The sequence below is a fragment of the Brachycentrus maculatus genome, unplaced genomic scaffold, assembly GCF_059751285.1.
Source record: "Brachycentrus maculatus isolate JH-2025_06_01 unplaced genomic scaffold, ASM5975128v1 h1tg000244l, whole genome shotgun sequence".
Taxonomy (NCBI): domain Eukaryota; kingdom Metazoa; phylum Arthropoda; class Insecta; order Trichoptera; family Brachycentridae; genus Brachycentrus; species Brachycentrus maculatus.
Window position 1 is genome coordinate 2,463,096 of NW_028280995.1, and position 12,576 is coordinate 2,475,671.

The 12,576-nt window shown below is 30.6% G+C and overlaps 2 protein-coding genes across 5 annotated transcripts in view; one reads left to right on the forward strand and one right to left on the reverse strand.

Moving 5' to 3' along the window:
- The window catches only part of LOC148306327 (transmembrane protein 120 homolog), a 369,069-nt gene that overhangs the window by 8,419 nt on the left and 348,074 nt on the right, over positions 1-12,576 (reverse strand). The window lies entirely within an intron of this gene.
- The window catches only part of LOC148306328 (putative chitinase 10), an 80,878-nt gene that overhangs the window by 6,153 nt on the left and 62,149 nt on the right, over positions 1-12,576 (forward strand). For all 4 annotated transcript variants that reach the window (XM_088265270.1, XM_088265271.1, XM_088265272.1 and 1 more), the window contains exons 2-5: positions 4,492-4,549; positions 8,008-8,193; positions 9,319-9,470; positions 10,884-11,110. In XM_088265270.1, coding sequence (XP_088121396.1) covers positions 4,492-4,549; positions 8,008-8,193; positions 9,319-9,470; positions 10,884-11,110 — 623 coding nt within the window. The remainder of the gene's footprint in view (positions 1-4,491; positions 4,550-8,007; positions 8,194-9,318; positions 9,471-10,883; positions 11,111-12,576) is intronic.

Sequence of the window (12,576 nt, forward strand, 5' to 3'; positions counted from 1 at the left end):
AATTATTTTTTTGAATATACTAAATATTTTTCAAATGGAGAAAAAACCTTCAGGTTTTACCTAAAAAGATCTGTTGCACAGTAAAAAGTTCAATAAGTGGCTTGATGTTTATTAATACATTGTGATTTCTTTTTAAACTTTAAAAACGTTCTCCTGAAAAATCAAGTTTTTTGATTTATGACGTTCTTGAAAGGAGTGCGCGAAATGTCAAATATTATTGACGTACGACGCTATTTTCAAAACTTATAACATTTTCCGATATGGTGATTAATTTTGTGCCACCTGTATGATCGTATTATGTAAATGTAGTCATATGAAATAAAACAGCGCCGTTATTAAAATTTTGTCAAAATATTTATAAATATTTTGCTAATTACATCAATAATGTCGTACACACTCGTAATTAGTTATTATGCGTCTAGGTCTGCATAGACAGGTATAATATAAATTTCGTAAGCACACTTATTTAATGAAGCACTGACGCATTTTAAATTTAATACCGGATTTTTTTTATTATCAAATTAACTGTAATTGATTTTAAATAACAATTATATGAAATCAATTAAATTTATACATTTCCGGCATAAAAATCAAAATATTGACATCTCATCAAAGATGAAGAAGAATATGGAAGTCTGGGCATTTACGGGGCTGACGACCGTCATAGGCTGGTTTATGTGATCACTTTACACACGTGTAACATTCACCAATTCTACCCATTATTGACAACCACACTACTCAAATTCTCGGAAGTTCAATATATATGAACCGATTTAGAAACCTTGTTCTTGAATCACTAGAACTTCACTAGAGACACCTATTGGTGAGATGTAAAGAAGCTTTTAATAATTGGAGATAATCCAGATTTTGTGAAAAAGTATTTGGACACACTCAAAATGTTGTAAATAAATTATCTGGTCAAATTATAAGCTTAAATAATAAAAATGAAAATGGTATTTTCTGGCGTTTCTCATGTCGCTCACTCCTTTCAAGAACGTCATAAATAAAAAATCGTCAATTTTCAGTTGTGCATGTTTTCGGAATGCCCAGAAAATGTACTATATCCCAGCAAAAGCATCATATTTTTAACTTAATATTTACCCGCTACAGGGCAGAAAGTGTTTTTTGCATTTTGAAGAAAATGTATTATTTAATATTTTTTTAAATATAATAAAAAAAAATTAAATGGAGAAAATACATTCAGGTTTTACCTAAAAAGATCTGTTGCACAGTTAAATGGTTAAATAAATGGCTTGATATTTATATTTAATACATTTTATTATATTTTTAAACTTTAAAAACGATCTCCCGAAAAATCAAGTTTTTTGATATATGATGTTGTTGAAAAGAGTGAGTAAATTATCAAATCCCGTCGTCGGCGGTCCACAGGCGTAAAAAACACCCGTCCGAAATGTGTCAATTTTTTTTTCATCTTGTGTAGGAATTAAACAATTTGGTACCATCTTTCCTTAGTCTGTCAATTAGTTTCTTGATTTCCACAGGACGATTTAAATCGAATGCTTCCGGTATATAAGTATTCTGCATGTTTCTATTACCCTTATTTTTTTTTAATATGGAATGGCGTTGCACATGTAATACAATGCATTTGCCAATGTCAAGTTAATTGAATTCTTAATTATAAAATATGATAGACTATAAATTATAAAGATAAACTATAAATTTATTCCATTTAATTTCAGAAAAACAACTAACAGTCTGTACAGAATTGGGTTCCTGCTCGCCAGGATGAGATGGATATCTGTAGGGAGGGGAATAAGCGGGGCCAGAGATTTAAAAAAATTTGGCATTTGGTCATTTATTGGGCAAACAAAGAATATGTGGTTAAGGTCTTCCTCTTCAAAATGACGTTTCTATTACCCTCTTTTATTTAAAAAATATTAATAATAAAGGCACAAGATCCCTCAGATGAATGTGCCCAAAACGACGTATGATAGATGTTCGAATGGTGAAATAAGGAAAGAATGCAAGGCTAAGATTAGCATTATCAATAAAATTAAGAAAGGTGTGTCGAGATGGTTTGGATATGTGGAACGTATGAGTGAGAAAAGAACGGTAAAACAAATTATGAGTGGTTGAAAATAAAAGCAAAGGAAGACCAGGAAAAACTTGGCACGATCAAGTTTATCAAATACTTAAATATGGTCAGGAGTCGGAATAATCGGCGGGTATGTATGAGTGTCGAAGAGGCGAGGATTGTGTGTTAAGACGGCTTGGTGTGGCGTTCTATTCCCTCTGCCTACCCCTACTCTATTGTTAGTTAATTTTAGTTAGTATATTGTAAAATAAACAAATTTGAAACAAATTTGTATCTTCACGGGATATTAATGTCGATTTTCCATTAAGAAAAAAAAAATCAAACGTACATTCACAAAATGTTAATAATATTTTTAAAATGTTGGGGATTTCTTGCGAAAAACCGCTTTGTCATTTTGTGGGCAGAGGTTTTTGCAACAGAGAACATGAGAACGCCGAGATTGTGACCTCGATATGACCAACAATATTGAAATACACAATAAAATAATATACATACTATATTTCTGATGGTGTTGCAATACGGGCTATCTTAAAAACATCCAATTTAAGCATGGATCATTCTATTTTATTTATTGTTTCGGCATTAACTTTGTGGTAAGACATGTTACAATGATTAAAGAAAACACTTAGTTTTTTACCACTTGAGTTTTATTATAGACTACATGTTTCAGAAGTTAAACTTCCATCATTCAGGTCTGTATAATAACTCTGTGTTATTATACAGACCTGAATGATGGAAGTTTAACTTCTGAAATATGTAGTCTATAATAAAACTCAAGTGGTAAAAAACGAAGTGTTTTTTTTAATCATGGATCATTCTCATGAAGTGTTATTATTGGCTAATAAATTAATATGAAAAATCACAAGACTATCGGTTACATTCTTATTGAAATCTGTAGAGAACTAAGGGAGATATTTATTTAAATTAAATTTAATTAAACACTTGAATAATCCACTGAATTGAGTTTTATTTTTATATACGACTAGTTTCGAAAACGACAATTGTTTTCATCTTCTGGTACAAATTAAAACTAACGAATAAAAATATATTTTATATATTTTTTGATTATAAAACCCATATCCGCACCCCAATGGTGCATAGGGCACTGTGTCATATAAACGCAGTGTTATCTTGATCGTTTACACATGAAGGAAAGGTGATCAGCCCTCCGCTTCAGGTACCAGTCCATGGTAATATTGAATAAATATTACAGTGAAAAAATATATTTAGGTGTATATATAGGTTAATAAATATAGGTAGGGGGGTTAAGGAACAACATTTTTTGTAAAAGGAAACATTGATAATAATGGTGACGTATTTTCAAACAGTATATTATTAATTATTGTTTTATCTGAATTTAAATTTTTATGTATTTCTAAATTTTCTAAATTACTCATGACTTGACCTTTATTTGTTACAGAGTGTAATAATTTAAGTGTAATAATAAAACCCTTATCCGCACCCCAATGGTGCATAGGGCACTGCGTCATATGCGTGTATATAAACGCAGTGTTATCTTGATCGTTTACACATGAAGGAAAGGTGATCAGCCTTCCGCTTCAGGTACCAGTCCAGGGTAATATTGAATAAATATGACAGTGAAAAAATCACTTATATTTATTTTACCCCCCTTGGGAATCGAACCCGGGACCTCCAGAACGGTAGCCGAGCGTGCTGACCATTACACTACGGAGGCGGACTTATATATATATACTACGGATTTATATATATATATATATATATATATATATATATATATATATATATATATATATATATATATATATATATATATATATATATATATATATATATATATATATATATATATATATATATATATATATATATATATATATATATATATATATATATATATATATATATATATATATATATATATATATATATATATATATATATATATATATATATATATATATATATATATATATATATATATATATATATATATATATATATATGTATATATATATATATATATATATATATATATATATATATATATATATATATATATATATATATATATATATATATACATATATATATTTATATATATATATATATATATATATATATATATATATATATATATATATATATACATATATATATTTATATATATATATATATATATATATATATTCAAAAAAAGTCAAATCCAATAAACGAGTATGTACATATATTCTAAAAAAGACTTCAGCGCAGAAAGACGTCTAAACCCTAGCGCAGCCGATCGTATTCTGAATTTGAACGTTCGAGATCCCAGCCTTAAAATGTGTGCAAATCGTGTGTTTTTTGTAGTTTTTATTATTTTTTAAAAATTTTAATTTCCCTTTGGATGCGGATAAGGGAACATAATACGAATTATAAAATAATGTAAAATTAATATATTTTTATTATTATTTCAGAGACCTCCATCGCAATGGCTTCTTGCTGGCTTCCTGCTTCATCTTGCTGTTTGGTGTGGTAATATTTTCATATTTTCATTATTTTGTGATATTCAGATTCCGAGTCCAGAATATCAATAATAATACACTTTGAAAATGATGCGGAATGCATCGAAACACGCGTCACAATCGATTTAAAGAAATAGTGGTATTACCAAGTAAAATTTAAATAGATTATTTGATTTTTACGGTACTTATTCTACATAATTTTTTAATTTATTACAATGATTTTAAACACCAGGGGTGACACTTTAATATTTATTTAATATTACCCTGGACTGGTCCCCGAAACACAGGTCGCTCACTCCTTTCAAGAACGTCATATATCAAAAATCGTCAATTTTCAGTTGTGTATGTTTTTGGAATGCCCAGAAAATGTACTATATCCCAGCAAAAGAAGCATATTTTTAACTTAATAACAAGGCAGAAAGTGTTGTTTTTGCATTTTAAAGAAAAGTTTTTGTTTACTTATTTTTTTTAATACACTAAATATTTTTCAAATGGAGAAAAAACATTCAGGTTTTACCTAAAAAGATCTGTTGCACTGTAAAAAGTTCAATAAGTGGCTTGATATTTATTTTTAATTCATTGTATTATATTTTTAAACTTTAAAAACGTTCTCCTGAACCATCAAGTTTTTTGATTTATGACGTTCTTGAAAGGAGTGAGCGAGGTGTGATCATCATGCCTTCATGTAAGTAACGATCAAGATAACACTGCGTCAATACGATGCAGTGCCCAATGCAATATATCCTATTTTATTTATTGTTTCGGCATTAACTTTGTGGTAAGACATGTTACAATGATTAAAGAAAACACTTCGTTTTTTACCACTTGAGTTTTATTATAGACTACATGTTTCAGAAGTTAAACTTCCATCATTCAGGTCTGTATAATAACTGATATATATATATATATATATATATATATATATATATATATATATATATATATATATATATATATATATATATATATATATATATATATATATATATATATATATATATATATATATATATATATATATATATATATATATATATATATATATATATATATATATATATATATATATATATATATATATATATATATATATATATATATATATATATATATATATATATATATATATATATATATATATATATATATATATATATATATATATATATATATATATATATATATATATATATATATATATATATATATATATATATATATATATATATATATATATATATATATATAATATATATATATATATATATATATATATATATCTATATGTTATTATACAGACCTGAATGATGGAAGTTTAACTTCTGAAACATGTAGTCTATAATAAAACTCAAGTGGTAAAAAACGAAGTGTTTTCTTTAATCATTGCAATACATCCTCATTAACAATACTGCAAACATAACAAGGAAAGAATATTTTTATTACATTCAATTATTCATTAACCACGTTTATAAATAAGTTCATTTCATTTTGAAATAAGTAGATCAATTGTTTTACCGAGTAACCTATGGTATGGTACTTTTTGTGGTTTTTTAGAGTTCCTGGTTTTCAGATAACAAATTAATCATTTATATTTTTGTTTACTGTGTATAATAGACGATATTTGATAAAGTGGTAGTTGAAACATCATTGTGGTCGTGTCGCTCACTCCTTTCAAGAACAACATAAATAAAAAATTTTCAGTTGAGCATGTTTTCGGAATGCCCAGAAAATGTACTATATCCCAGCAAAAGAAGTATATTTTAAACTTAATATTTACCCGCTATAGAGCAGAAAGGGTGGTTTTTGCATTTTGAAGAAAAGGTATTGTTTAATTATTTTTTGAAATATACTAAATATTTTTAAATGGAGAAAAAACCTTCAGTTTTCACCTAAAAAGATCTGTTGCACAGTAAAAAGTTCAATAAGTGGCCTGATATTTATTTTTAATACATTGTATTATATTTTTAATATATTATTAGATTTAAAAAAAAAAACAAAAAAAACAATATTTTTAGCTTGTCTGATGATGTCGGTGACCAGTCTGATGATGTCGTTAACGACGAAACCCGGTCGCTGGTCAAATAAAAATGAAGTGGAAAAGCTAAAAATATTGGTTTTAATCTAATAATATATTAAAAATGCAATTCCATCACGAAGTGTCAGTGGATAATATAAATTTATATTTTTAAACTTTAAAAACGTTCTCCTGAAAAATCAAGTTTTTTGATTTATGACGTTCTTGAAAGGAGTGAGCGATGTGTGATCATAACACTACACTTGAAAAACCCAAAATCAAACTGTGTAGTTTTTCCCTTTGAATTGGTCACTGACTAGGCAAATAGAAATAGTTTAAATGCGAACGCTTAGATTTAGATGGTTAGCTGGAGTGTCCCCTATAAATAAAATAAAAAGTTTACAAAGTCTAGGTGTAACAGACATCAATAGTTAAGAAAATCAATTGAGATGGTATGGGCACATAGGACGCAGAGAACCTGAACATATTGTGAACCAGGCAATCGCCATGGATCTTCCTCGAATAACAGTTCTGAACATTTTTGAAGTCAGGGAGCGCTTTTGATCATAAGGAAAGTTCGCGGTACATTAAAACTAATAATACAAAAAAATACAAAGATAACTCTTATTAAAAATAAAACTGATTATTTTATTACAGCAAGTTAAAAATTACATTAATTAAAAAAATATGAATATTCCAATGAAACTTTTTGCAGCGATAATTATTTAATGTGACACCTGAGCTTGTCGGCTTTTACTTATTTTAGTGATATTAGGTCTAATATTTCATATAGCTACTCTCATTTCTTCATCCAAATTGCTAAGCCGAGGTTCACTAATCAAGGGTCACAAATCCTTTCCATGAACCTATCATTGATCAGTGAATAACCACTGATCTATAGGAAGACCAAAGAATTTATGGATGGATGCTGCGGAAAAAAAACATGATTCGAAGGCATGGCCTAGGTGATGAAGGCTAAGACTAGGTCCATGATCGAAGGACCTACAGCCTGAGGACGAGGAGAGCTGACCCCAGCAGTGTAAAGTTGGGGTAAGAGCCAGGAAGTAATAATAATAAAACCCTTATCCGCACCCCAATGGTGCATAGGGCACTGCGTCTTATCTGCGTGTTATCTTGATCGTTTACACACGAAGGAAAGGTGATCAGCCCTCCGCTTCAGGTACCTGTCCAGGGTAATATTGAATAAATATGACAGTGAAAAAATCACTTATATTTATTTTACCCCCCTTGGGAATCGAACCCGGGACCTCCAGAACGGTAGCGGAGCGTGCTGACCATTACACTACGGAGGCGGACTACACTAAGAGCCAGGAAGAAGATACATTTTTTACATCAGTGTTTTGTTCCACAAAAAGGATAACTTGGGATGGAACCAGAAAGAAGAACATACATATTATATGTTATTTATTAATATCATATATTTTATCCTACAGGGGCGTTTGCAGAGCCGCACATAGTATGCTACTACACAAACTGGTCAGTGTACAGAGCAGGATCGGGCAAATTTCCAACCCAGCAGATCGACCCTTATGTCTGCACCCACCTCATCTACGCTTTTGGAAGCTTCTCCAAGGAGGGTATTCTCAAACCGTCAGATCCCTTTCAGGATATTAGCATGGGTAAGAAAAAAAACATATTCCTAAATTTTTAAAGCATTGATTATTAATTATTATTTTTTGACATCTCATCAAAGATGAAGAAGAATATTAGATGTAAAGAAGTTTTACATTTCACCAATAGATGGACCTCACATACTAATATAAGAGTTTCTGCTTAATAAAAAGCTTTTTTACATCTCACCAATAGATGTCTAGTGAATTTCTAGTGATTCAAGAACAAGGTTTCTAAATTGGTTCATATACATAGAACTTCCAAGAATTTGAGTAGTGTGGTTGTCAATAATGGGTAGAATTGGTGAATGTTACACGTGTGTAAAGTGATCACTTAAACCAGCCTATGACGGTCGTCAGCCCCGTAAATGCCCAGACTTCCATATTCTTCTTCATCTTTGATGAGATGTCAAAAAAATGATATGAAAATAACTCCTGTTATTGGAGATAATGGATTATCTCCAATTACAGGTACAGATTTTGTGAACAAGTATTTGGATACACTTAAAATGTTGATTATTAAAAATGAAACCCTTGTATTAGGACCACTAATTGAATTTTATTTCACATGACTAGTTTCGAAAACATCTGTTGTTTTAGAAACTAGTTGTGTGAAATAAAACTCAATCAGTGGTCTAGTACAAGTGTTTATTTTTTAATAATCAACGTATCATTCCAAAAAGTTAATGCCAAATCAATAAATAATATAAAAGCTATAATTAAAATGTAACTTTGTTTTAAAATCACTATAAATATTTTATTATAACTTAATTATAATGCCTACCGGTTTCGAAGCTAACCGCTTCATTATCAAGACTGATAAATACTAAAGCACTATCTACTTAACAAAATTCAAACTATTTTTGCCGTTAGGCAAAAGAGCTTGGGTAGATCTCAAGTGGCTTTATAATTTATAATATAAAAGCATTAAACAATCATATTAATCCTCTCCTACATTAAAGGTGTACTCCCAAATATACAATTCAGTATGTTACCGGCTGTTCGAGAAGCTACAAGTGTTTTTCGCGCACAATGAAAAAAAAAATATATTGAAAAAAAAAATATTTTACTCTTTACTTTTCAAAACCATATATGTATTTATTTTGAATATATTTATATTTTATTTTATTTCAGATGGATATGTTTTATTCACAAATTTAAAAGTTGTCAATCCGAAATTGAAGACTTTGATTTCTATTGGTGGTACTACTGAGGGATCGGCATCCTTCTCGTTCATAGCGTCTGATGAAACAAGACGTAAAACATTCATACAAAATGTTATAAAGGTCAGTCATATGTTTAATACTAAATTTCGTTTTTAGTAGGTTTTGTTTGCTTTGTTTCTGTGCTTTGGATCTTGCAGTTCTATGTACGGTACCATAAAGTGAATTGTGATTTGTATGCTTTTGCTGGGAGGTGCTTTCTTGTGTTATATGAGAGTAATTCTTTAGTGATCACTTTATACACTTGTGTAACGTTCTCCATTCTGCCCATTATTGAACATTCACATATCGCTTACTCCTTTCAAGAACGTCATAAAACAACAATCATCAATTTTCAGTTGTGCATGTTTTCGGAATGACCAGAAAATGCACTATATCCCAGCAAAAGCGGCATATTTTAAATTTAATATTTACCCGTTACAGGGCAGAAAGTGTTGTTTTTGCATTTTGAAGAAAAGGTATTGTTTAATTATTCTTTTAAATATTTTTCAAATGGAGAAAAAACCTTCAGGTTTTATCTAAAAAGATCTGTTGCACAGTAAAAAGTTTAAAAAGTGGCTTGATATTAAATTTTTAATACATTGTGTTATATTTTTAAACCTTAAAAACGTTCTCCTGAAAAATCAAGTTTTTTGATTTATGACATTGTTGAAAAGAGTGAGCGAATTGTGTAACATTCTCCATTCTGCCCATTATTGAACATCAACATTGCATGAATTATTGAAACCTGAATATATGCAACCTAAGATTCTTCTACGTACCGGTAAGGTTTTCGATACATTCGTGAAGTAGGCCGATTGTTACGCCATCTGTTGAGGGATTCGTGAAGTATCGCTTAAGCCAGACAAATGCCAGGTCGTAAGCCCTGAGATGTTCAGACATCCACCTTCTTTCATAAAAAGGGAAGAATGATACATGTTTCAAGTTGAGACACCTTTAAAATTGACATCTCATCTGTAGGGTGAATAATCCAGTGTCCGATATAGTCAGTGATATTAATATCATAGCGATTTCACTTAAGTTGACTTGATGATGGAAAGGTTATTCAAAAACCGGCAGTCGTGAAGAGTTTTTAAGTTGTGTTACACAAACTGAACGATGAACGATAAGGAGAGTGTTAATTTGAACGAAACCTTTAAACTGACAGTATACAAAGGCAGGCAGTCCGCCTCCGTAGGTCAGCACGCTCGGCTACCGTTGTGGAGGTCCCGGGTTCGATTCCCAGGTGGGTGTCAAATAAATATAAGTAATTTTTCATATAATCAATACTATCCTGGACTGGTACCTGAAGCGGAGGGCTAATCGCCTTTCCTTCATATGTTAACATCAAGATAACACTGCGTTTATATGATGCAGTGTCCTATGCACCGTATGGGGTGCGGATAAGGGTTTGAAGTACACAAAGGAGTTTTGATCCAATTCAAAACATTCCTATAGATAATCATTCATTGCAGCATTCAATAATTTCCATTGCAGTTTCTGCGCGATAACAGATTTGATGGGATCGATTTGGATTGGTATCGTCCTGGTTTTGGCAAAGGAGGTAAACTAGAAGACAAGCAGAATTATGCCAAGCTATTAAAAGAGCTACGGGAAGAATTCGATGCCGAGGCAAGGGAAGGCGATAGATTACTCCTTTCTATATCGGTGCCCAAAGAAAAGGAATACATTGACAAAGGATACGACATCGCAACATTAAACAAGTACGGTTTCTCTTTATTTTATTATTATTTATCAGATTGTTAGGTTGGCAAAGTGTGGCTCGGGAGCAGCATGCATCTCTTTGACCTTTTAAGTGCGGCTTTAGCACAAATATCCGCGGGAAAGCTGTTCGATTCTACGTATTCATGGTAACAATCTTTTTCAAGCATGAACTTAATTAAAAATGAAGGAGAATATGGAAGTCTGGGCATTTACGAGGCTGACGACCATCATAGGCTGGTTTAAGTGATCACTTTACACACGTGTAACATTCACCAATTCTACCCATTATTGACAACCACACTACTCAAATTCTTGTAAGTTGTATATATTATTTATGCACCAATTTTGAAACATTATTCTTGAATCACTAGAGACATCTATTGGTGAGATCTATTATAGATCCCGTAAATGCCCAGACTTCGAATCAAATCTTGAAAACCGATATTACTGTGCAATGGAAATATTTTTTAAAATTTATTTATTTCTCAGTTGGCTCATATTACATTCAATATAAACTTTTATTTTCACTTAATTTACATTATTTATCATATTATATTTTGACATCTACATAGATGTAGAAGAATATGGAAGTCTGGACATTTACGGGGCTTCTGACCGTCATAGGCTGGGTTAAAAAATCACTTTACACACGTGAAACATTCACTAATTCTACCCATGATTGACAACCACACTACTCAAATTCTTGGAAGTAAATACCAGAATTCCATATTCTCCTTCATCTTTGATGAGATGTCAAAAAATAATATGAAAATGTAATTGGAGATAATCCAGATTTTGTGAACAAGTATTTGGAGACACTCAAAATGTTGTAACCTTATTAAAAGCTGAGAAATCGTCTTTTTGACGAGAACCTGGAAACGTGCTAAAAATAACGACATACAAACCTTATTTGATCAAACTTTCAAAGGAGATGCAAGGACATTATTCGCAATAAGTAGTGTTCTTATGGATATCTTAATTTTAAAAGATTTTTTTATCTATGAATAAAATCGCTAAGTGTGAAATCAAGTTTTATTGGGTGTAATTTAATTTCTTCTCCGTCTTATTCCTCATTACTGAGGGTTGTGACCCTTGTGGAAGCAATGACTCTTATGATGTAATTAAAAAAAAAAAAAATAATAAAACCCTTATCCGCACCCAAATGGTGCATAGGGCACTGCGTCATATAAACGCAGTGTTATCTTGATCGTTTACACATGAAGGAAAGGTGATCAGCCCTCCGCTTCAGGTACCAGTCCAGGGTAATATTGAATAAATATTACAGTGGAAAATCACTTATATTTATTTGAACCCCCCTGGTAATCGAACCCGGGACCTACAGAACGGTAGCCGAGCGTGCTGACCATTACACTATGGAGGCAGACATAAAATACTAAAATTATAATTATGGTGTGTGCTAAAATAGCAAACAGATTTGGCTATCAAATTTTTGTTTTTGTTTTAG